We start from the raw sequence: 27,257 nt of genomic DNA on the forward strand, positions 1-27,257 counted from the left end.
ATATAAAGACAGATTGTGTCTGTGTGTCTGTTTTCCAGGGCTGAAGACTCGCCTCGTGTTGACGTTGGAGAAAATGACTCGGCGCCGGCCGCCGCCGCAGCTCTCGTGCTAACTGCGATGGAACCGCGCTCGGGTCGCCCCCGGAAACGCACCGGCAACTCCCGCGATGGCTAATTGTGTCGAGCAGCAGCAGCAGCAGCAGCAGCAGTGGTGTCGGCGGCGGTGGTGGCCAGAGTTTGCCGTGTGCCGCGGATGCGCCGTGGATGCGCCGCGCGCCCTGCCATGCCCCGTGCCGTGCTGACGCAGCACGCGCATCGTGACAAGGAGCGCTCGGTTCAGCCCGTGGGGAAGCTGTGGAAAAAGTTGGTGGAAAACCTATGGTTTGAGACTCGGTTCTGATTTCCTTCCTATTTATTTTTTTTTGAAACTTTTTTTTTGACCTAGATATTCTGCTGCCTTCACTTCCATCTGCAGCAGCAGCAGCAGCTCTTGCTTCTGCTGTTCCCCCTCTCGTTCATTCTGGCTGCTTAACACCAACACCAAGGACTGTAAAGTGCACCCAGATATATATATATGTATTCATGCAGCAAAATGGATTTCCGAGTTTGCAGCGGGCCCTTGTTGTCGCGTTAAAAATGTGAGGGGGGCGAAAGGAAGGGGACCCCTATGAAGTGGAGGAACAGCAGCACAAGATCAAAATGGCCCAAACCAGTTTGCTGCAGGGGAAGCGCTTTTACTGCCGGGAGTGGGTCTTTCACAAGGTCCAGCATTGCCTCCAGGAGAAAACCAACAACCTGAGCGGCGTGACCAGCACTCCATGCAAGCAGCAGCAGATGCCGGCGCCCGGCGGGGGTGCGTCCACTCCCGCCAGCCTTGCGGCGGGCTCCGCAAAGTCGGGCACCTCCTGGGGGGTGCTGCTGGTGGGCGGGCCCGGCAGCGGGAAGACGGCCCTGTGCACGGAGCTGCTGTGGCCCGCGTCGGCGCAGGGGAGCCACCGCGGCCTCGGCCAGCAGGGCCTGGCGTTCCACTTCTGCCGCGCGGACGACGCGGACACGCTGTGCGTCAGCGGCTTCGTTCGCGGCCTGGTGGCGCAGATCTGCCGCGGCGGCCGGGTGCCGGGCTACGAGGAGAAGGTGCGCGAGCCGGCCGTGCAGAGCACGCTGCAGCCCGGGGAGTGCGAGAGGAACCCGACGGAGGCGTTCAAGAGGTGAGGACGCAAACACACGTACACACACACACACACACACCTGTCCTCAGGCAGATAATCCCACTGATTATGAAGCGTTCACAGAGAGGAAGACGTCGTTTTAGAGTCCTGAAACGGACTTCAGATCTGTCTCATCGTGTCCCTCAGGTGCTCTTCAGTTTGTGGATTATATTAAAGGTGACATAGAGTGGTCCTGTTGCACATATATGTTAGTTATGGAGGTCTACTTACATATATTAACTTGTTTTTATGGTGAAAAACCTCCTAGTTGCTGTAAACGAGCCAATAGAAATCCTCTTTTTTGACAGTGTTTTTCTGCTGCGAGATTTCAGAGTGAACTTTCACCCCCAGAAGACAGAGTCTTGTGATTGGCCAGTACTATCCAGCACATCCGTTCTCAGAAGCACAGCGCCCCCCTCTGGAACGGTGGATGCACTGCTCCTCATTATCAAAACATTGTTTTAACAGTGTTTAAAAATAGCTTCTTCATGACTCCCCGCCGCAGTCCCTTTTATGACTTTAAACCGGAGTCAGACCCAGAGTCAGAAGACACTGTTGCTCGTGAAACACCTCCACAACGGACGTTATTCTTCTTCTGCGGTTCAATGTACGTAACCGGATGTGCCCGGACTAGTGCCCGGAGCAGGACGATCTGCTGTTCAGGAGAACCGCTGCTTACGTAACTATTACGGGATTTTCAGTGATCTCGTTGAGCCCCGAGATTACAATAAAACACAACGTTCTCAGCAATGGCTGAACTGTTTGTTTCGAACCGTCAGGGCTTCATAAACAAGGTAATGACACAGATACACACCAAAAAAACAGCGATAATAGGAACTTCCGGTCTAGTTCCGCTTTAAAACATCTAAGGCGACGATGTGATTCAATCGCCATGAATTATTAAACGCCGTCCCAACATTTACCGTCTTAACACGTGACCTAATGTCATCTACACACGAACTTGCTTCGCCGCAAGAACCTTTCCTTGTGTTGCATTTAATTCGAAATGTGCTTTTATTCAAATTACGGCTCGGTTTACCTGCCTTCACGTCCTGATTCGGGGGGTTCTTATCGGCCACACAATTTGATTATCCCGACCCCCTTTTTTCCCACGTCTTTTTGCAGCTTTTCATTACCACAATAACATTTCTGAAAGCGAGCCAGCGGCTGCAGAGGTGAAACCACGGCTTCCTGTCTCGCGCTCGTATATGATCGTATTATAAATGCTTTTAGGGGGCGGTCGCGCGGACACGAGCGCCACCCGATACGGAGAGTTTTTTGCTGCAGATTAATTTGATTTTTCGCGACGATAACGTGGCTGAACGGATGCGGCCTTCGCTTTGCATCGTTTGGTTAACGCATAAAAAGGAAAAGACAGACAAAACCAAAACAATGACGTGTGCTTGTTGTGAATAATTATCCACGGCTTTTAAGGAGAAGTCCCTGCCAGGTATTGTTGGAAATCCCTCAGTTTTTCTTTTTTTTGGGTTTGGCTGCAAATGCAAAGCCGGCCCCTCCCCCCTTCTTCTCCACCTCCTGACCCTCATGCACCCCCACCTCCTCCTCCTCCTCCTGCTGCTGCTCACACTCGGCTCCACCTCAGCAGCCTCCACACTTATTTGATGTCATGGTTTTGTTGGTTTTCTCCCCCCATGCTGGGTGGGACTGTCCTCGGCTCAAGCCCAATTTATACTTCTGCGTAAAGTGCTCTGCGTAGGCTACGTAGAGACTCTGCGTCGACGCAGAGACTGTCGTAGAGTCTCTGCGTCGTCTCCGGGTGCACGAAATATTTTTTAAGTGTCCGTCACTCCGTCAAGGGACAACGGAGACGGCAAGAGCTGCGATTGGTCCTCAGGACAGGCCGAGCTAAGCTGCTCTGTGCCGGCTCTCAGTGCGCTCCGGGCGTCCTGACAGAGGCGGAGCTGATCCCCGCCGATAACGCCGCTGCCGAACTATAAATACGTCATATCTTAACACACACAGCACATGTTTAGACTCTAAATGGCCAATTTCTCGCCTCAAATTATCTTAAAACTGCGTTCCGTCACACAGATAAGTGAGAAACGGCCACTTTTTCAACAACAACAGTCTTTCTTTCTCGGACGCCATTGCTCACTGTAGCCAGAAGCACAACAACCTTGCGCAGCGACCCCTACTGATCGGGCGGGAAATTGCAGCGAGTGTCCGTCACCACGACGCAGAAGTATAAATGCTCGAGGCGTCTCCGTGGTGACGCAGACGGATAACGCATACGCAGTCGGAGAAGTATAATGTGGCCTTCAGGCTCAGGCTTCTGATTCATGAAAAGTCAGGTTTTTTTTTTTACTCCGCGAGCGAAGGAGCCCGCGAACCGCGATAGTGACCGAACCGGGGGGTCGGCGGTGACTTGGGCGGCTGACCTGAGATGATGTTGAAATTGGGTAAAGTGCAGATAGGGCCGGTTGTGCACTTCCAAGCGCTTTGCCCGGGCTTGTAACTCGATCTGGACGGACTGTTATTGTTGAGACAGGATTTAAAAAGGAGCAACACGTGAGCCCTGTGTGTGTGTGTGTGTGTGTGTGTGTGTGTGTGTGCGGTTTACATTGTCTTCACTGTATAGGCCAGGCAGAGGTGGAATGCAGCACTACACACACACACACACACACACTCACGTTTCTTGTCTGGCCATCTGGTGACGCTTATTGCACCATCTCCGCATCGTGGTGGAGGGAAGTGAAGTAGGTCAAACGTTCAGGAAGGTAAATCATTTTTTTTAAACGCTCACCAGAGTCAACAGCTCGACCCACGCTGCTGCTGCTTATTTTTTTTTTTATAAACACACACTCGTTCCCAAGGAAGCGAGCGCGCCGCTCTCGTCATCTGCTCGTAATCGCGCCGACGACTCTGACTTCGGTTTGACCCCGGTTCAGATAAAAGGCAGGTTATCGCGGGGACGTTTGGGCTCTGCAAGGTCGCACTTTTCTCACTTCGCAGCCTCTGCTCTGCTGTGGTTTGTGTCACGCCGGACGTCGACGGTCTCTCACGGAGACGTTTAGTGAGCTTGGACCAAAAAGCAGGCACTGTATTGGATGCTGGAACGAGGAATCCGAGACGATCTGTGTGAAATCCTGTATGTTTCAGGCTTTAAAAGAGTAAATAAATGTCAGCAGCGGCTTTTTAGCTGAGTCATGTTGAGAGCTATTTCTTTCCTTCTCGGATCAGAGTCATTGTTACACAATTATGTCGTGAAAATTGCTTGAAATGGCGACCGCAAGTTTTTAGCTTCAACGTAAAAAGGTCTAAAATGATCATATCGTACTGATATTGGCTTTGACAGATGAGCTGATACTGATTGGTTAAAATCCACTGTATTGGATGAAAATATCAAATACAATACAATCGAAAAATCCTAAATAACTTGTGTAAATAAATAACAGCAACAGCTTTTTAGCTGAGTCATGTTGTGAGCTAACTATTTCCTTTTCTAGCACAGTTGGATAAATATACAGATTTATATGTTTAAAGGGTCTAAATTGACTGTATTGGACTGGGAAAAGGTGATATTGTGCCAAGGGATGAGCTGATACAATACTTATATCGGTCTGATACTGGTCAAAATCACTGGATTTGATATCAGAAGGATAAAAAATTTGAAATATCGCATGCTTCATTATATACCTTAGCAACAGTATAGTTTAAAAAGTATAAATGATTGTATTAGACTGATATTGGTATCGGTAGATACTCGAAGTTGTGATATAGTGCCTAGGGATGAGCTGAAACAATACTCGATATCGGTATCTCCCTGATATCGGTCAAAATCACTGACCAGATCAGATATCGGAAAGACGAAGATGTAAAATCGAATGAAATCCAAGAACGTGTACATAATTATCAGCAACAGCATTTTAGCTGAGTCAAGCTGTGAGCTATCTATACTGGACTGAGAAAAAGTGATATTGTGCTTAGGGATGAGCTCATGCAATACTTTATATCGGTCCGATATAATGGTGAAAATCACTGGTTTTGATATCGGAAGGATAAAAATGTGAAATGTCGGATGCTTCACTATGTACAGAAACAATACTCGATATCGGTATCTCTCTGATATCGGTATCTCTCTGATATCGGTCAAGATCTCTCCCCAGATCAGATAGTGGAAGGACAATGATGTAAAATCTAAAGAAATCCAAGAGCGTGTACATAATAATCAGCAACAGCTGAGTCATGCTGTGAGCTGCTTATTTCTTAAGAATATTCGTGACCGTATCAGATCATTATCGGTAGACACTTGAGGTTGCGTTATCGGCATTAGACGCGTAAAAAGATATCAAAGCAACGCTCAAATCCGCCATGCTCATCATCATCATCATCATCATCACCACACTCTTGTTTTTGTTTGTCAGGCTTATCGTCATCTCCAGTGTAAACGCCGCGTCCCAGGCTCTGTTGTACACTAATAATCTTAACGGCTCCCTCGCTGTTTCTAGATGTCTATCTGCAGCGAAGAAGTCAAAGAGAGTGTGGTGGTGGTGCCATTTTTTTTTTCTTCTTTTTTTTTTACACTAAAGCTTCGTTATTATTCAAGCAATGAGGATTTCCATCAGGGATTCACAGGGCGGTGAATATTTGATGTCGACGCAACAGGTTGATCTCTGTGCGCCGTGCTCGGTAATACTCAAACACGTTTTCCTTTTACTCTGGAGTCTTGTTTAACATAGGTTTTCTTTTTTTTTCCAAAGTTAGCTGGTGTCTGAACGCCTGCAGGAGGCTCCCCTGCCAAATTCTTTAAGACCTAGTCAAAAACAAACGGCTCCGTTTGTTGACGGGGGGAATCGCCGGTCGTGCGTTAATGCACCCGAACCGCTTCAGACACTGGTTTTTTTACGTCCAATCTGCATCGTACGTTACGTCATAAAATCCAGTTTTTTCTGAGCATAAATCCACTCGGCGCACACGTTTTTATTGTTTTGTTTTGCGGTGCGTGACCTCAGTCCTGTGTTTTATCACAGTGTGTGTCAACATAGACGAGTAATGAAGCAGGAAAAAGTAAAAGTAGATGATGCAATCTATGGTAAACATTTAGAATCTGGGATTAGAAGGTGTGGATTACTTAATACAACAAACAAAATGGCAAATCTTGACATTGCCCGTCCCCAATTTGGATCTACGCAATCATATAAATGTATATTTGCCAATCTCAGGATTCACATGCCAGTTTTGTTATAATTCATCATTTAGTACGTTTTCTTTTAAACAGTTTAGTCTGGAGTCTAGGTGATGATATGTGTCCCCAGACACTTTCTGCTCGACCTATTACGTCACAGACCGACGACAACGTACGCTGGCAGCGAGTCGGCACCATGTCGAGTGCCATCGTTCCAGGTCCAGGTCTTTCTGCCAGAAGTCTGGGACTGAATTTGGCCAATTTTCTAACCCTTGCTGCCGTCATCGTCGTCTTCTTTTTTTTTTCCCCTCCTTGTTCTGTTCAGTCCTGGTCAAACATGCCATGCTCAGAGCCCTTTAGGAAAGTTTGAGTCCCAACGTTGAACGTATGCATGTAGGAGAAAATTGACTTCCCCGACCACGTAGTCTGGAAATGTTAATCTGACTCTTGAGAGGTTGGATGTCGTACAGGTTTCAGTCGCATTGAGACACGGAAATGGAAAATGGAACCCTTCCCTATACGATGATCTGTTTGCTTTTTTTGTTTTCCGTTAACGCTGCTTTGTTTCAAGAAATGTCTTCACACACAGGAACCCCTCAAAATGACCATCGTGATATTCAGGCCGTCGGGATTAATTTAGATTTTATGGCTGTAGTTGGTCAACCGTTCAGGAATTATGGTCATGCATAGTATGCGTGCCAAAATCCTGTCGGATGCTAACGGAAGGTTTAAATGCTGTAGTACATGTAGCCATGACTGTATGTGGTGCTGTAGCTAGTGCTGTTGGAATAAAATAATAGTTAGCATAAAGAGGATAGGCCAATCTATAAGTATGCGTGCCAAATCCTGTCGGATGCTAACAGAAGGGTTAAATGCTGGAGTACATGTAGCCAGGACTGTATGTGGTGCTGTTGAAATAAAATAATAGTTAGCATAGAGCGAATAGGCCAACCACTATGTACACGCGCCAAATGATGTCGGATGCTAACAGAAGGGTTAAAGGCTGTAGCACACGTAGCAAGGACTGTATGTGGTGCTGTAGCTAGTGCTGTTGAAATAAAATAATAGTTAGCGTAACGCGAATAGGCCAATCAACAAGTACATGTGCCAGATCCTGTCGGATGCTAACAGAAGGGTTAAATGCTGTAGTACATGTAGCCAGGACTGTATGTGGTGCTGTAGCTAGTGCTGTTGAAATAAAATAATAGTTAGCGTAACGCGAATAGGCCAATCAGTAAGTACATGTGCCGAATCCTGTCGGATGCTAACAGAAGGATTAAAGGCTGTAATACATGTAGCCAGGACTGTATGTGGTGCTGTTGAAATAACATAATAGTTAGCATAAAGCGAATAGGCCAACCAATATGTACACGCGCCAAATTATGTCGGATGCTAACTGAAGTGTTAAAGGCTGTAGTACACGTAGCAAGGACTGTATGTGGTGCTGTAGCTAGTTCTGTTGAAATAAAATAATAGTTAGCGTAACGCGAATAGGCCAATCAGTAAGTACATGTGCCGAATCCTGTCGGATGCTAACAGAAGGGTTAAAGGCTGTTATACATGTAGCCAGGACTGTATGTGGTGCTGTAGCTAGTGCTGTTGTGAAAGGGAAAATCTGCAGTTAGCATTGCGTTAGCATTGCATTAGCATTGCGTCAAGACACTTTTAAGCTATTTTTTAAAACCGCTGTCTGGCTCAAAACGTCATTTCACTTCCGTGGTCGCAAGGAGAGAGGCTTCCTACAGATAAAACCAAAGTGTCCATAAGGTTGCGAGCGTACGCACAGATTCTATAGAAGACGGTTTACGAAGTCGTCTTCCTGTCCCTGCGACGCCATCTTTAAAGTCCATAGCAGTCGATTGAGCCAGTTGTTTTGAGCCTTCCATTGGGTTTTAAAAACATGTCTTTAACTCCGATTTAAAAACAAAAGCAGATTCTCCTGAACTCTACGGCCCCCTATCATTGTTCACGTGTACTTATAAAGTCCAGACTAACGCGCCAATTTATTCTACTTTCCAACCTTGTGTAAATGTCCTGACCGAGCTGCGCTCGACCACATTTGTTTTTCATACTACCGAGAGTAATGTCGCGCATTAGCCGGAGATTCCGCACTGCCAGCAAAGGTCACGAGCCGCAGTTATCCAGATAAAAGCCCCGTTTCATCTTTCTGAGTCTATAACTTTTTGCCTCTGCTCCGCGTCTGTGTCGACGCTCAAACGATAGACGCGCTGACTTTTGACCGCCGTCGCTCGCTATCTCGCCCGCTTTGATACTTGGATTCGGTAGCGTCATCGTGAAGGACTTCTTCTTTTTTTCCCGTATTATTCCAGACAAAGCACACATTCCTGCGTCTCATTAGTCTTATCAAAGGCCACTGTGGGCTGTGTTGTGACTGGATCTTTGGATGGATCTGTTGATCGCGCTGAAGCACCAGGTTTTTGCTGCCTGATGCAGATTTTTTTTTTTTCCTCTCCCTATTAAAACAAAAGTGATGGATTCAAAACAAAAGGCAACAGGGTTTTAGTGTAGGTGTGCGTGGATCGGCTGTTTCACCGGCGTGAAGCAGCAGCAGCAGCAGCAGCAGCAGCTGGACCTGTTTCTTGTTTCTCTGTAAAGGTCACGGACTTCAGATATGATGAACGACTGTGATTTTTAAAATTGGGAACTCTCACCGAAAGAAAGAAAAAAAACAAACAACAACTGATATTTGATACCGGCGTTTTCCTACTTTGACGGCTGCTGATTTTCTGGCAGCGCCATCAAACGCCTGCTTTTGTCAGAGTGAACCCGCGTCCGTTCCAAACAGCTGTTGATCATTCGGACGCCCAATCAAAGCACTGGGAATGGGATTAGCGCCCCTGTCGTTACGATGTTCCCTAGGAACACACAGGACGGTGACGTCGCGGCGCGCGATCCGCTGTCGGTCTCGGCGATTTTAGTGGAATAACCGTAAATTTGTTAATGTGCCTGTTGCTTTTTCTTGTCTTGTCTGAATTAAGTTGGAGCACACATTTCACTCAAGATTTTGGTATAATTGGTTTGTGGGGGAGCCACTTTTGGAAAAAGGCATTATCGTTAACGCACATTAACGTTAACGCACATTAACGTTAACGCACATTAACGTTAACGCACGTTAACGTTAATGTGCGTTAACGCTGACACACGTTAACGCACATTTACGCTAACGCACATTAACGTTGACGCAGGTTAATGTTGACGCACGTTAACACACATTTACGCTAACGCACATTAACGTTGACACACGTTAACGTTGACGCACGTTAACGCACATTAACGTTGACGCACGTTAACGTTTACACACGTTAACGTTGATGCACGTTAACGCACATTTACGCTAACGCACGTTAACGTTTACGCACGTTAACGCACATTGTTGATGCACGTTAACGTTGACACACGTTAACGCACATTTACGCTAACGCACATTAACGTTGATGCACGTTAACGTTGACACACGTTAACGCACATTGTTGATGCACGTTAACTTTGACACACGTTAACGCACATTTACGCTGACGCACGTTAACGTTGACGCACGTTAACGCACATTTACACTAACGCACATTAACGTTGACGCACGTTAACGCACATTAACGTTGATGCACGTTAACGTTGACACACGTTAACGCACATTTACGCTAACGCACATTAACGTTGATGCACGTTAACGTTGACGCACATTAACGTTGATGCACGTTAACGTTGACACACGTTAACGCACATTGTTGATGCACGTTAACGTTGACACACGTTAACGCACATTTACGCTAACGCACGTTAACGTTGACGCACGTTAACGCACATTTACACTAACGCACATTAACGTTGACGCACGTTAACGCACATTAACGTTGACGCACATTAACGATAACGCACGTTAACGCACATTAACGTTGACGCACGTTAACGCACATTAACGCAGACGCACGTTAACGCACATTAACGCATTTCTATGACGACTGACTGGAAAAAGACGCGCGCTACGTCATGTTTACATGCCGCAGCAACGGAGTCCAGGCACCGTTTACCAGTTAGCTCCGTTAGCCTCATTAGCGCGCCTACAGTCAAACTGGAGCGGTCTGTTTATTAAAGGAAAAGAGCAACGCTACAAATAGCTAGCGTAGCAGTGTACTGCGTATGTGTGCCTCTGTTTATAAACTTTAGCTTTACTTTAGAGACTCATTTTAACAATCGGGAGTCAGACGCCGCACTTAAGGTGCGTTAACGTTGACACCGCTAACGCGACAACGTGCCCAGCACTATTAAAAAAGGTTGTAATGTTTTGACTGTTAAGGGAAGATAATGACATTTTTGCGACCCCCCCCCTTCCCCCCCATGTGTCTTTCATGTGGTGCACGGCTGTGGAAAACCTGCTGCAGATTAGGGCCAGATTTTACAAACGGAGTAAAAAGGGAGTCTGAGTGTGTGTGCGTGTGTGTGTGTGTGTGTGTGTGTGTGTGTGTGTGAGTGTGACGCATCAACTCCAGTCGAGCAGATGAGGAGGAACGGCGGCGGCCGCGCTGGTGCGGCTGCGACGATGACTCAGCAATCTGGGGTCAGCCTCTGTCTCCACACATCACCACTGGTGGACGGTGTGTGTGTTTATGTGTGTGTGTGTGTGTGTGTGTGTGTGTGTGTGTGTGTGTGTGAATGCGCCTACATGCTTGTGTGGGCACATATAATTCATTCATATTGTTGCAGTCCCACTCAGTAAACTAACTCGTGAATCGTAGAAGTTTTATAGCGACTCAAAGCGAAAAAGGAGCGCAGGAAAGTTTACATCCATTCATAAAGAAGGAGGTAAATTTAGATCTATTTAAAAAGAAATATGATATAAAATATCAAAAAGAGACATAGAAACTCAATCAATGTGAATAAAAATGTAGTTTTTCGATGACCTTTTTCATGTGTTTTCAAGTGCAAACACAAAATGCAAATCATTTCTTGTTATGTAACTCTTATATTTTATCAGAAAAGCTGGCAAAACACACTGGGGCCCAAAGAAAATGTTGGTTGGCATCATATCGTTCGTTGGCTGCACTGATTTTCCAAAAGATTGGCAGCAGCAGCCGCAAGGAAACAATCATATTGATCGACTTCTACATTTTATATCGGTATAATCAGAGGTGAAGAGTTCATATCCTTTGTGTGTGTGGTTGAAAATGCTTGGATTTTGTGCAGGGAAAAGAAGTACATTCATGCCCTGTTGTGGACACTGTCCACTGCCCTTCTGTTGATGTGAGATTCCGTGCAGAACATCGCGTGAGTAAAGCAAAGAGAGAGCGAACGCAGAAATTCCACGAATTCTGTCTCTCGCCGAAGGAAAAAACGACAAAGACTGACTTTGTCCAAGAACTCAAGGACAATCACATCGGCTCTTACAAGTTACGGCACAGTCTAGTCCTTGACTTTGAGGCAAATTGGTCATGGAAAGTCCTTGAATTTGATGTCAACCAAGGTGTGAGACCCCTGTAAATCCTAGATTTGAGTCTATGGTAAAGCAGGGGACATGGACACTTAGTACTGTCTTTTATTGCAGTGGATGAACTCTATGTCAGAACCAGCCGAATGTACACTACCGTTGAAAAGTTTAGGGTCACCTATACAATTTTTGTTGTGTTTTCCATTAAAAGTCACACTTTTATTCATCAAAAGAGTTCCAAAATGAATAGAAAATATAGTCTAGACATTGGCAAGATTGGAAATAAGGATTTTTATTCAAAAATAATCACGTTGCCCTTTGGTCAAAGAACCAGCAAAACTGTTTTCAGCTGTGCTAACATCATCGCACAAGGGTTTTATAATCATCCAATAGCCTTTTAACGCGATAAGCAAACACAATGTACCATTAGAACACTGGAAATGGGCCTCTATACACCATATTCCATTAAAAACGTTAAATACGTTTGCAGCTAGAATAGTCATTTACCACATTAGCAATGTATAGAGTGTATTTCTGATTCATTTAATGTTATATTCATTGAAAAAAAAGTGCTTTCCCATCAAAAATAAGGACATATATAAGTGAGCCTAAACTTTTGAACGGTAGTGTAGTTTTTCCTGTTTAAAACACCTCATGTTAACATCATTAAAGCCACAGACGTCTTCATTTCCTGTTTTTTTTTTATATTCCTAATCAAATAAGCAACAATGCAGCTCAAGGAAAGTATGGATGTCATCGTAGAAGACGATGCTGGCAACCAAAAACGTTAGCCCCAACTCCACAGAATCCATCACACTTTGACTCAAACGGTCCATAATTGTGATTGTTGGAAGTAAATAACATGTCGGCCATCGCTGGTTTCCAACTGGGTCAGCCATTATGAAATAAGTGTGTAGAAAAAAAAAAGTCACTCGTGTGTGAAATAAGCAAAAAGTCTTGGACATATTGTGAGCTGGTTTCCCGTGCGGCTGTAATCAGATCTCAGTGTTGTTTCCTGGTGATTACAGCAAAGCCGTTTATGTATGAATGAATGTATGTATTTACAAATCCCCGTCTCTGTCGGCTCGAGGACGCCCTGCAAGGTTTATCCGTGTGTTTATGTGCGTTGAAAAGCCCTGGCAGACGTGTGTGTGTGTGTGTGTGTGTGTGTTCTTGTACTTGCAGCATACTGAGGACCAGTGAAGTATTTTAACCAACAAAGTGAGGTCATTTTTACAGAGTGAGGACATTTTGGCTGGTCCTCACATTGTTTTCATTGAAATCACTTCCTTAGGTTGCTATATGCTATACTCAATTTGTAAAAAAAAAAAAAAAATCCCATTTTGGACGACATAGTATATAGTATGACGTTTTTGTCAAATTTTGGGTCAATTTTTTTTTTTCAACTTTTGGACGACATACTATAGTATGATGGTTTTGTCAAATTTTGGACCAAAAATGTTGGACCAAAATGTTTGGGTCAGATTTTTTTTTAAGTTTTGGTTGACATACAATTTTTTTTGTCTAATTTTGGACCAATTTTTTTGTCCAATTTTGGACCAAATTTTTTTTTCAAATTTTGGACAACATTTTTTTGTCAAATTTTGGACCAAATTTTTATGTCAAATTTTGGACCAAATTTTTTTGTCAAATTTTGGACCAAATTTTTTTGTCAAATTTTGGACCAAATTTTTCTGTCAAATTTTGGACCAAAATGTTTTGTCAAATTTTGGACCAAAATGTTTTGTCAAATTTTGGACCAAAATGTTTTGTCAAATTGTGGACCAATTTTTTTTTTCAACTTTTGGACGATATACTATAGTATGATGGTTTTGTCAAATTTTGGACCAAAAATGTTGGACCAAAAATTTTGGACCAAAAAGTTTGGACCAAAAAGTTTGGGTCAGATTTTTTTTTAAATTTTGGTTGACATACAATTTTTTTTGTCTATTTTTGGACCAATTATTTTTTTTTAATTTTGGACCGAATTTTTTTGTCAAATTTTGGACCAATTTTTTTTGTCAAATTTTGGACCAAATTTTTTTGTTCAAATTTTGGACCAAAAATGTTTGTTCAAATTTTGGACCAAAAATGTTTGTTCAAATTTTGGACCAAAAATTTTTGTTCACATTTTTTTTAAAAAATTTGGTCGACAAAAAAAAATTAAAAAAATGTTCCAGCCCTTTCCGCTCTGGGGCTCCACCTGCAGACATTTTATGGTACTGCAACCAGTAGTTCTTTGTAGATGTCGTTCATGAAGTAGATATTTGTAATTGTGTTGATTTATAAAGTGGAAATGCTGGTCCTCAGTATGTAGCAAGTACAAGAATGTGTGTGTGTACGCGCGAGGTGGGGGCTCGGAGTAGGTTTTTGGAGGCGATCCTTGGTAGGAGAAAAGGAGGAGGAGGGGGAGGAGGGTTTTGAAGAGGATGAAATTTCAGATTCCTTTGACAGCAGTGGATCGCTCTCCAGGAATGCTCACCTCATCTGTGTCGGGAGAAGCTTCGGGGATTTGGGGACGAGTTATTTTGGAGGCGTTTGTGCCAAAGGGAGGACAAAAATTTGAGTTTTTTAACGCTTTTGCAAATGGTTTGCGAAGAGCACGATGTTGATGGATCGGTGGCTGCCATGATTGTTCTGTTTAAATAATCAGAATTTTGGAGAAGGAGAGATTGAAGAGATGTTTCAGTCACTGTGAAAATACTACACTGTTTTCCTGCTGTATAAACATAGACACATCAGTGTACTACATGTTTTTCTTTTACACAGGACACCGTAGGCTCACTTTTTCATGTTTTTACTACTATCTTATTTTTCTTTTAACCTCATTATTTTTAATTTTTCAGAATTTTTCAAACAAACATCTCTCATCACTGTCATTTTTATCCATTTTATGGATGTATATTGTGCATACAATGACTAAGTTGATTAGTTTGGTTCATAAAATGGTGGAAAAATTGTGTTAAAACTGATTAAGAAAATTAAGACATTTTGGCAAACACCGATCAACATTTTATGAATCTAATAAATACTTGATTTATTTAATATAATATTAAGTTAGTTGCAGCCCTAATCTTAACACTGTTTGTCCTTTGTAATATTACTTGATGATACTAAAATTCACATTATTCCCTTTACTGTTGACTTGAATTTAAATATTTGAACTGAGGAACTACAATAAAGCAAAACATATACAGTTTTAATGATTTCTTTGTTATATAGGGCAAAAAACCATAAAATATTCACATTTAAGAAGCCGAAAAATCAAAAACGAACGATCAAACTCGTTGACGATTCATTCGGAGCTATTGTTTCAGACCTTACGCCGCGCTTTTATTTTGAAATTCCACATGGTCGTTTGAGTTTGAAAGGCCTGGGTTAAGACGGTGGAGTTAGATTTCAGATGGACAATGATTCTGTGTGCGGTCCAAAAAAACAGTGTGATCACTGTGTGTGTGTGTGTGTGTGTGTGTGTGCAGTCCCATGACGGCGATTAAAACCAATAAAACAACATCACAAGACTTAATCTCAGACATCACCAGATATCAATTTAAGTTTGGCATTTTGGGGAGAGATTATAAAGGGCCATTTATTAGCAGCCACTTTAGGCACTTTAGAAATACTTTCCCTGGTTTTTTTGCATCTTTTAAATCCTCCACAACAGTCGTCTCCCCCACGTGCCTCTCACATCACATCCCGTCCCTGCTGACTGGGTCAGTCTCTGGAACGTCGTCTGTCAGACGGCCGGAGGCGTTCGTCTGCCTCGACCTGAGATCCAAGCTTCCAGGATTGATTGTGCAAATCCATTAAGCCCGGAGATCAGATTCTTGCATTGTCCAGCGTGTTTTAAACGAGAACGGCAGGAACAAGCACTTCTGAAACGCTTACGGCACCATTCAGATGTCATCGGCTTTGGCGACGCTCGCAGTAAAACGTCCACGCGGACGTCTCCAACGCTCAGTCAATAATATACACATAAATATGCAGGCGTTAGCAGAAACTTGAGTTTTCCTTTACACACAAGTATTTTAAAAACAGGCTTCAGGGGTAAGAATTGTGCAAATTTAGCAAAGTCTGAGCAAAAAGTATTCTCAAAACAAGAGTTTTGTGTCTTATATGATAATGTACCAATACTTATATCGGTTTGAATCGATATTTAATCAATATAGCAGATAATTCAACATCTGTGCTGATGTTTTTTTACGACCAATCTGTAACCAGCCATTTCTAAAATCACCAAAAATGTTGGACCAAAAATTTTGGGTCAGATTTTTTTTAAAATTTTGGTCGACATAGTATAGTATGACATTTTTGTCATTTGGTCGGAAATTTTTTTTTTTTTAAATGTTCCAGCCCTTTCTGCTCTGGGGCTCCACCTGCAGACATTTTATGGTACTGCAACCAGTAGTTCTTTGTATTTCTAAAATCACTCTCTTCCTTTAGTCCGATAAATCGTTGTTTTGAGCATTAAATTTGGACATATTTTAGTCTTTTTTGTTGTCTGTGAAATGAAAAAGGTAAAAAAATTGGTAACTGTTTTGAATTAGACGACATTTTAAATGCAAAACGAGCTAACGGGTCGCATGATCTGAACGATGGGTTCATAGTCTGTGACTAAATTAACCGTCAACTCATTTTATTCAAATTTTTTACCAAAGTTTTTAGATTTTTCAGCTTCTTAAATGTGAATATTTCCTGGTTTCTTTGCTCCATATAACAAAGAAATCATTCAAATGTAATAATTTTGGGTTTGTGGACAAAACGAGACATAGTTGTAGCTCCAAATGTGATGTATATGATCTTAGGGGATCATGTTACTGCTGATATGAAGCTGAAACGCAGATAAAAAATGTCATCTACAAATGAAAACGCATCACGTAGCCTTCAATTCAGATCCACGGATATGCGAGTTGTTCCCAAACATGACAGAAAATCTTTCTTTTACTGGATCTGAAAACATCCATCCACCCCCATCAAATGGCATTAAAATCTCATTAAAACTCGTTTTAAGTGTTCGGGCCTGGTTACCGCAGACGGATTTAAGTCCGATCGCATAAAAACCAGAGCGAGAGAGATGTGGAGACAGATTGAGAGGGTGGAAACGAGAGCCATATGGTGCATGTAAGAGGAGGAAATACAGCTCGAGTGTTTGCACTCAGCGCTCGCCACTCCTGTTCTTCTCATCAGTGTGATTACGCTGAACGAGATGATTGCAGAGCCGCTCTGCATAATGTAAGAATCACACAAGTAAGTGCGAGCGCGGGGGGGGGGAAGGAAAGATGGTGGTTATCTACATCCCGTTTGGATGAGCCGGTGCCTGAGTCAGCTGCTGTTGTTGTTGTTGTTGTTGTTGTTTGGTCCTAAAAGACGCTGAGCCAGGCGTCCTCTAAATGAAGAGGACGGGGGTTGATGTAATGAAAGGAACCTCTGGTCTTCGCCTGGTGATGGTTCGGAAAGCTTTGTCGGCATCACTCGCGTCCAGAGTCCGGTACTTCGGTTTTATTTTGTATTATTTGTGGACAGAAAAGCGTCCCCCGGTGGTCGAGTGATGTCTGAGTCGCAGCTTCACAAACCCAGCCGTGACAGACGGATTCATGCGTTCACCTCATCATAATATAGTGTCGGGCACGTGAACAGTGTTAACGTCGTCCGTTAACTGCGGCATGGCGCGTTTCCACGACGACTGACCGGAAAAAGACGCGCGTGTTTACGTGTCGCGGCACCGTTTACCGGTTAGCTGCGTTAGCTCCTTTAGCGCCGTCAGCGCGCCTGCGGTGGAACTGGAGCGGTTCGTTGATTAAATTTAAAAAAAGCAGCGCTACAAATAACCGCTGCACCGGAGTCCAGGCACCGTTTACCGGTTAGCTGCGTTAGCTCCTTTAGCGCCGTTAGCGCGCCTACAGTGGAACTGGAAACGGTTTGTTTATTATATGAAAAAAAGCAGCGCTACAAATAACCGCTGCACCGGAGTCCAGGCACCGTGTACCGGTTAGCTCCTTTAGCGCATTTATCTCGCCTACAGTAGAACTGGAGCGGTTTGTTTATTAAATAAAAAAAGCAGCGCTACAAATAACCGAGTCCAGGCACCGTTTAACGGTTAGCCGTGTTAGCTCCTTTAGTGCTGTTAGCGCGCCTACAGTGGAACTGGAGCAGTTTGTTTATTATATGAAAAAAAGCAGCGCTACAAATAACCGCTGCACCGGAGTCCAGGCACCGTTTACCGCTTAGCCGCGTTAGCTCCTTTAGCGCCGTTAGCGCGCCTACAGTTGAACTGGAACGGTTTGTTTATTAAATAAAAAAAGCAGCGCTACAAATAACCGAGTCCAGGCACCGTTTACCGGTTAGCCGTGTTAGCTCCTTTAGCGCCGTTAGCGCGCCTACAGTCGAACTGGAGCGGTCTGTTTTTAAAGTTTAGCGTTACTTTAGCGACTCATTTTAACAATCGGGAGTCACGTAAACGACTCCCGACTCGTCTTTTTACGGTCACTCGTCATGGAAACGCGGCATGCGTTAATGTGTGTTAACGTTAACGGCGCTAACACGTTTGGATATCTGGCAGTTATTCAACCGTTTAGGAATATTACGGTACTGAGAAGCGCTGGCGAATCTCGTCTTTGTGACGGGCCGCGTAAAGCTAGGTCTAGGAGTTACGGATAATGAGAAGAACGCATGGTCGGCGAAGGGTTAGTGAAAGTTTGGTCACCCCTGGTCTAAAGTGTGTGGTGTTATGTGGTGTGATGCGTTTGGTGACGTTGACGTGGATTCTCCGGGATCGAGAGCGGTGTTAAATCTGCGAGTCTCTGGCTCGCAGCCCAGCGCTGTCGCTCCGCTCCAGATATCTTCACTAAAACGTCGCTTCAATTGTAGCGGGAACGGCACAAACATGACAGATGGTGAGTGCATTAGATGCATTTTCACAACCCCACCCCCCTCTAAAAGAATCCTCCATCCTTTCTTTTTTCTTGTCTTAAAACGCGATTTACATTAACGTTGTCATATTTCGAGGACTCGGCGTAAACATCGAAGACGGGGGGGGGCGCCGTGTGTGGCCGAATTACTTTTAATTTAGTGGCTCAGGGTTGTGCCGCTAAAACTAAATCAGCTTATCCCGGGGCTTACTTTCCTACGTCCCCGTGAAGTTCTCTTTGTCCGCGGGCCCTTGTCTTTTGACTCTTTGACAGCTCAGAAGTAGCTGAAAGAATGGCTCTTTGTTTTGGCCGCTTGCTGTCACTGTGGATTTGATTGTCTCAGTGGGCAGCGTGGCCTCACACACACACACACACACCCCTGTGGATGGACATTCCTTCTGGCGAGGCTCCCAGATGGCACTGCAGGTTCTCTGTGGGCTGTGGCCATCTGAGGCAGTGATTGACTGCGTTTGTGAAAGGCCGAGCAGCGTCGCGTCGGCGGAGGTTTGCGGGCGAAGGTCTCGGAGCAGCTCTGAGGCTGCTTTCGATTTCCCGCTGTGCCGAGTTCAAACTAAAAGCAAAATAAAAAAACAGGCTAACGCTGCTCCGCTTCCACCTGAGGCTGAAAAAAAAACTTGTTTGGAAATTAACAGTTCACTTCATTGTCAACTTGCTGCGTTTTCCTCATTAGAACAAATATCTTAAGGGTTATTTTTTGTGTGGTGTTTGTCGAAGAAGTAATTTGCAGAAGTTACTCAACTTTTGAACACTGATATCGCTTAATTTAGAGGAAGAAAGCGGTCGACAGTCGTGTGAAATGAAAACAGAGTTTTGTTTCAGGTCTATGCGCCTTACATTTACATTTTACATTTACATTTAGGGCATTTGGCAGACGCTTTTGTCCAAAGCGACTTACAATAAGTACATTTGTCACAAGAAAGGAACGTTCCATAAGTGCTATGATACAAGCGCTGAAGGTAGGAACCTATTAGTACTTTAGGTTAGTGCTATGTAGGGTCGAGGTGAAGTCTGAACAAGTGAGTCTCGAGTCTTTTGCGAAAGATGGCGAATAGCGAATCTGCTGTCCTGACGTTGGTCGGAAGTTCGTTCCACCACTGAGGTGCCAGAGCAGAAAAGAGTCGGGACTTCGTTGAGCGGCCTTTGTTTGCTCTCAGGGATGGAGGTACCAGACGGCCGGCTGATGTAGTAGAGCGAAGCGCTCGAGCTGGGGTTTGTGGTCCGATCAGTGTTTGGAGGTAGACTGGTGCAGTTCGGTTGATGGCCTTGAAGGACCAGCACCATGGTCTTAAATCTAACAGGAAGCCAGTGGAGGTCACGGAGGAGGGGGGTGACATGGGAGAATTTGGGTAGATTGAAAACGAGGCGCACTGCAGCGTTCTGGATCGAGGCAACGGTTTAGTCGCAGAGGCAGGGAGTCCAGCCAATAGCAAGTTGCAGTAGTCGAGGCGGGAGATGACCAGGGATTGAACCAGGAGTTGCGTCGCTTCCTTTGTGAGGAGGTGCCGGATCCTTCGGATGTTGTAGAGGGCAAATCTGCAGGATCGGGCTACCGCGATGATGTTGTTTGGGGGCGCAGGAAAGTCCGTCGTCGAGGATTACGCCCAGATTCTTTGCAGTCGATGATGGCGATACAGTGACGTCTTCAACAGTGACCAACAGGTCCATGTGAGGGCAGCAAACTACTTGCAAAGGAAAGAGCACTCGCTAATCAGATTCCTAGCGCTGGCTTTGTTTACGTAGGTCACCTCGTAAAATATCGCTTTCAGTCGGTCTTTTGAAAACCGCCTCGTCTCGCGCGCCACTTAGCCACCGCTATCTTTTAACAACCGTGCATTTGTAAAAACGAGAAACAAGAGATTAGCTGGTTTCCGTTGTGATTTATTAAACGAAATTAAATGAAACGTGTAAACTGGAAACGGTAACATCTTGAATCACAAATTCACACATTTAAGAGATAAAATCATGTTTTTACGTGCAACGTGCTAGCTTAACATCTTGCTCTGGCTCAATGCCAGTCATCGGTGATAGAGTACGCAGTTATAGCGATGTACGCTCCGGTGACAACACCTTTATTTTCTGTCCTACCTTCTTTCACCCGCTGTATCTCGGCTCCATGCTTCCTCGAAATCGGTATCCGTCAGTGAACGATCCAAAAATCACGTCGGAGTCACGTTTGCGCTGTTTATTTCTCGCACACAGCCCGAGAATTGTTATGTCTTTGACGTGATTTAGCACAAACGTGTCCGTTAACGGCTTCATACGTTCATAAATGGTCTGAAAATGATCGGAATAATATCGGTATTCGGTAGTTTTGGATATCGGTACCTGTGTCGGACACAAAGAAGTGGTATCGGGACATCCCGAAGTGTCCGGGTGGAGCCCACCTTGGAGTTCCCGCCTTTTCGCACCATCTAACAACAGAAAATGCGTCAAATAATCAATGTGTTTTTCCCCTCAACCCCTAATTTTAACTCATTAAAAGCACGTTCAGCTGTGGAGTAATCAGATTTTTAGTCAAGCTGTGTAACAGATTATAACGTCACACTGGGATTACTGCAGCAGTGGATTTAATGGCTTTTGCGGGAGTCGGGGAACGTGAATGGATTATGCTACTTGCAGCAATTTAAGTCAGATTATTGGTGTCCATGCACAAAAATCCGATTATTGAAATCACAAGATTTTGCTGTAAGTTATTTTTATTTTTATTATTTTTTTTTTTTTAATAAGACCAAATAAAAACGGTTTCAGTTACACTTGGAGTTGAGTTATTTAATAGTGAAGAAGCGTCGTCTGAAAAACACACAGACCTTCACCCTGGGCCACTTCTGCTCCCGTGTGCACGGGGATAATGAACTTGGGTTAAATTGTAAGCCCTGAGTGGTAGATGCTTAAAAAGCAGCGAACAGAGCTTTTGGAGCCACGGGGTTAGTGACAGGCTGTCGAGCATCCAGAGCCAGTCTCATTAAAACGGTATTTTTAGTGTTTTTATGACAAAAAAGCTTACAAGCGACGTCGGCTCCATTAAAGCAGAGTGGTAGTTAAAGAGACCGTCATCCAGAAGGTGACCGCTTTTATCTGCGTGACGGCGACCCGCGGAAATCCGTCTCCGCTCCCCGAGTCAAAAGTTTGTCTCGTGTCAATTATTCGATTTGCTCAAACCTCCCTTTTAAATGTTTAATTAAGCAAAACCTCCTGATATAAAAAAAAATCCACTAATGTGAAATCCTCAGATCCCTTATCGCAGCCAGTCGAGCTGAAAGAAGTCGTTTTTACGAGTCTTGGGAAATGATCGGCACGAGTCCTGCCAACGCAGATATAATATCATAGAATAAAAATGTGTGTATTTGGCTTCAGCGGCTGTTGATTCCAGAGTTTTGGAGTTGACACGAGGTGAATGCGGCGTTTAAACTGTGATTCAAGGGGATGTTCGTATTCAGAGACATCAATATTCACGTCACGCAAGAGATTTGTCAAGGTTTGACTCTCCGGTCTCTCTCTAATGTGTGTTTGGTTGTCAGGGATAGTTGCTAAAAAACACTGTGAAATCATCCCACCGCTGAGCACTTTGCTCACATGTGAACATTTTTTTGTGGAACCAGAGTCGTTTCAAGGCACTTTGGGGGCTCCTGGGGCCAATTGTTGACATTACTCTAATCTGATTTTTAATTAATCAGCAGATTATTGCCTGCAGTTAACGATGATTTTCATCATCCATTCATCTGTGGATTATTTTTGGAGTAACCGAGGACTTGTTTGGTACCTGTAAATAATATTTTTCTCAAATGGCTTGTTTTTTTTCTACCAAATTGATTAAGTTCTTGATTAAGATGAAGAAAACAGAAAATAGTCACAGTTAAGAAGCCGAAAAATCAGAAAAACACTCAAACATATTCACCGATTATCGAAATAGTCGGCAATTACTTAAGTAATCGACTTCTGCATTTTTCATCGCAAAAATGTAGTATTTTGACGACCTGTTGGTGTATTTAATGGTTAATGTGTGCATTGTTTTTATTTAAATAAGTAATGCGTAACATTTATTGCCATAAAATATCCAATAAGGTGAAAGTTATGTTATATATCAAGTAGAAATGTACACTTTTCAACATGGAAACGTGTATTTCTGCTCGATGTAATGGACCGTTTAATTTATAGTCGCCTTTTTAATGATGCCACTTCAGTCACTTTATCATCTCTACGCTATAACTCATTAAGCATAAACGCACATGGAAGCCACAACATGACAACAGGAATAAGCAGAAGTAGTATCATCTATCAACCATTGAAATCAAAAATGAAAACCCTGATATAACTATTTGTTTATAATTTATTCCGTGTTACACAATTCCACCCACCACTGTCTTTTTTTGTAGATTTTGATGCTTTTGACCTGAAGCTAATGGAACACGGGGCCTGATGGTCATTGCAGCCTCCTGCCTGTAGCTCATCATTTGTTTTGACTTTGCTGTTTTCGGCCCTTTCCTCTGTGCTCGGGGCCCCCAGGTAATTGCCCGCGGTGCCCCTGCTCCTGCAGTGGACTTGGTAATGGCCGCGTTTTAGATGGGACGGCGAGGCGTTTTTTTTTGACTCCCACGCTCCGTTGAGGCTGATGAAGTGGGATTGGTGCGGCGGAGAGAGTCGCTCTCGCTTTCACCGGTTGTTGTGGCACTGTTGCATCATCCCAGACAAACGGGTGGGAACAGATGCATCCTGGAGTAAAACCAAGTGTGCCAAGCAGTGGAGGAGGAGGAGGAGGAGAAAGAACAATGGAGCCATTATTATCATCGTCAGGACTCTACACAGGGAAAAAAAACAAAACGGCAGATTTGACTTCATTAGCATTGTAATGTCAGAGCTGTGGAGGCGGAGAATGATCTGTTTTTGCTTTAATGTAACACCAACACTGGCTCGGGAGAAGCTCTAAATAATATTTAAGTAATACGCCATTCCCACGTCTCAAAAAAATTCAATCATCATGCGTTCGTCTTCTGCTCATTAGCATGATGATTGAACTAGTCTGTACCTTTTTAAGACTCGGAATCCATTTCCTCGAGAATCGATGTTTTCAATTAAAAATAAATGAAGTCTCTGCTAGTTTTACTTGCCGGGCTTCGCCACTTCATGTCTCCTCTTGGTGGTGCTGCTCAAATAACTGAGGGAAACTTGGGTGTGATGCTACCTGGCTGAAGAGATAATGGCAGATAAAGCTACATGAAGAGATGCATACATACTTAATGCACTTTTGTTCATCTGTGTTGTGAATAAACAGAGAAATCCTGCACTTTTAACTGTTCACATTAGCGTTTTTTAGCGGCTGAAAACATGCTACATGTTGACAAAACTCATATTGGATCAGAATACTCCACAAGTCTCAACCTGAAGTTTTTATAATGACCTGATCTGGTTAAGATAGTTAACTATTATCTCATATAATCTGGTTATACTGAAAAAATTGTTAGCTATCTTGTCTAGCATGCAGATGGCTAGCTTGATCATTGGCTAACCATCAATTTGCTGTTTACTGAGTTCCTTTTGTATACTTTGAAGAGAAAAATAAGTCATTTTAAGAGGCCACTTCAAGCTTCTGGACACGCTAATGTAGCGTCCGCTCAATGTGAACGTTATTATCTGCTAATACTGTCTTTCCAGGCATGATCCGTATCTTGAAAAACATGCTAACATGTCCTTTCTCTCTGTCTCTCCTTCCTCAGATGTGTCCTCCTGCCTCTCCTCAGCGTGAAGCCTCCTCCGCAGTCTCTCTTCCTGCTCGTGGACTCCATCGACGAAGGCTGCCAGCTGGGCGAGGGGGAGCAGCGGTCGTCCCTCGGCTCCCCCAGGACCATCGCCGAGCTCCTGGCCAGCCACCACGAGTTCCTGCCTCCCTGGCTGCTGCTCATCTGCTCTGCGCGGCGGCAGAACAAGGCCATCACCAAACTCTTCACAGGTAAATATGGCGACTTTAAGCCGTGACGCCTTCATCAGAGCTCAGACATTATGAAATATAAGACTTCACTTGAGGTGAAGGGTCCTACTTGGTGTGTTTTGTGTCCGTGGAGAGCAGCTTTGTATTTCCGCATCTGTATATTGTCCAAGGTTCTGTTCACACTCTAAACAAGAGTTTGCGCACTTGCGTTTTCTTACTAGCAAGTAATGCTAGTAGTCATTTTACATGGTTAGATTCTTCTCCATTGTCTCTTTGGAACAGGAAAGTGCTGTGCTACAGCGCCAGTTAGTTCGCGGACTGGATGAATGGGCGGACTTTACGTTACGTAGACCCAAGCAATCCTCGGTGTGTGTCAGATGAGGACAATGTTTTGATCCTGTGAGGATCTTTACAGGCATATGAGGCACCACCTACCTTTATAGTATAATACAGTGGCCTACATGCACTCTATGGACAAAAGTATTTGGCAGGTGTATTTGAATTCAGGTGTTTCAGTCAGGCTTTGGGCTCCGGGCCCCACGATCTTAACGCTTGAGCATACCAAGACGTTTTGGACAATGCTATGCTTCCAACTTTGTTTCTATTCCAACATGTCCGTTTCCCAGTGCACAGAGCAAGTACTATAAAGACGTGGTTTGACTTTGAGTTTTTGGTGTGGAAGAACTTGAGCCCTGACCTCAACCCCACGATTGAGCACCTCTGGGACTAGCGGAACAGAGATTGAGAGCTAGTCCTTCCCGTTCCAACATCACTGCCTGACCTCATAAATGCTCTACAGAATGAATGGACACAAATTCACACAGAATCACTTCAAAATCTTGAGGAAATACTCGTATATATGCTGTATACCGGTGTATATATGTGGGTGGTGCTTGATGCGTCCTGACCTGAAAATGGAAACATCCTCAGTAAAGTTTTTTGTGGCACAGAGCAAAAAGTGTGGGCTCTACCTATTCCACCAGCCTTGCAGACTTCACAAGAAAGAAGACGATGTGCTTATACTCCACCGTCAGCACTATCTGAACGAACGGAGTGCAGCTCCCAATGCTTGTTTCTGCTTTAGCAGCAGCTGTTTTTTTTCCCAGCCTCGTGACACACTTACCCCTGAATATGCGGTTCACAAACAATGGGACCGACCGGCTTTGGCGCTCGCCTTTTTCCCCGCCATCGCTTCGCGTCCAGAGAGATTGGGGTCACCGCCGCGGACCTCGGCGAGTTTCTGCAGCGCTTCCCCCGATGTCCTGTGACATTGTACCCGTACTGGCTGCTATTATCTCCCTGTCAGGCCAGGCGGCCCACTCTGTGGTGATGAGCTGGCACAACATTCATCAAGAACCTGGCTGTGTGGGAGGAAGTCTCCGCCGCAGGCCTCGCTCTGCTGTGTGTTCCTCCTCTACCTTTGCAAAAAAAAAAAAAAACCCACAGAGTGTGGGAGCTTCGTACGCCCTCGGCTCGCCTCTTAAATCATTACGTAATATCCCGGCAGTCGTTCCTGTGCCACTCGCCACTAAGGAGATGGATGAAGGTTCAGGGCTGAGCGAGCTACAAATGCGCCTTTTTTTTTTTTCTTTCGCCCCCACCGTTTGCTGTGCCCTAATTAGCGTAGAGCAATATCCCGAATCACCGCAATTTGTCATATGCACATTATGTGTTCTTATAACGTTATTATTTAACAGAAGGGGAATGATGCAGGGGGTTTAAATGGCGTCTCATTTGGCTCTCGCGACGCTGGAGTCTCTAGGAGAGTTGAAGCTGCTGTTTGTGTGTGTTGTGCGGCACAATCACACAGGTACAAACCTGTTTTTATTTGCTGTTGGGGAGTGAAGAGAAACTTTAAAGTGTTATTTTCCTCAGGGTTTTTGGATTTGGCAACAGGCTGCGATGATCCGTGTATCAGTAGTAGTGTTCTAAGCAAAAATATTAAACATTTTCTAGTCCCAACTGTCCTATCTTTGCTGATTTTTGCAGTATAACGTGCATATGTCGAATATGGTTTGGACACAAGGTATTTTCATTATTTCCTGCCATTTTACCCTTAATCGATTAACAGTGAATGATGTAGAGTGATTGTTAACCGGTTGAAGCCACGTTGATCCATGTGGGTGTAATGAGCCATTTGTCCACTCGTCAGGCTTTTCTTTTCTTTTTCTTTTTTTTTGACTCGACCCATGTTTTATTATTCAGTGTCATCTGTTTATTGACTGGGAATGATTTAATGGCGCAGTTTGGCGTCAGCGTTTCCAGAGCATCTGCCGCTCGCATTGTGTTCACAACCTCGTGCTCCGTCAAGTGTTTGTGTAAAAGTCAAGCGCGCGAGCAGAACGCGTGGATCCGGTTCTTGTTTACAGCGATGGCGAGGAGGTGGAGCCGGGTTTTCAGGATGCCAGAACTTCACTTTGAGTCATTTGTCTTCTGGCCGTTTCATAACCACGCAAACCCACGCCCACTCGGGCTGTCATTTTTTACCAAAAAACAAGTTCGATCTTACTTGTTGTTGTGCTGCCTGTAGTGCCTTACTTGGGTCAGGCTAACAGCTAAGCTAGCAGGCAGATTAGCAGAGTCCTTACTTTAAAGGGCAATCTATACCA

The 27,257-nt window shown here is 44.3% G+C and overlaps 1 protein-coding gene across 1 annotated transcript in view; it reads left to right on the forward strand.

Moving 5' to 3' along the window:
* Positions 1–698: 698 nt before the first annotated feature.
* ankrd50 (ankyrin repeat domain 50) overlaps positions 699–27,257 on the forward strand; it is a gene marked incomplete at its 5' end in the record, with an annotated part of 47,606 nt that continues 21,047 nt past the window's right edge. The window contains 2 exons of the mRNA XM_083891569.1: positions 699–1,207; positions 24,437–24,669. Coding sequence (XP_083747695.1) covers positions 699–1,207; positions 24,437–24,669 — 742 coding nt within the window. The remainder of the gene's footprint in view (positions 1,208–24,436; positions 24,670–27,257) is intronic.

This window comes from Microchirus variegatus (genome assembly GCF_963457635.1).
Source record: "Microchirus variegatus genome assembly, chromosome: 6".
Lineage (NCBI taxonomy): Eukaryota > Metazoa > Chordata > Actinopteri > Pleuronectiformes > Soleidae > Microchirus > Microchirus variegatus.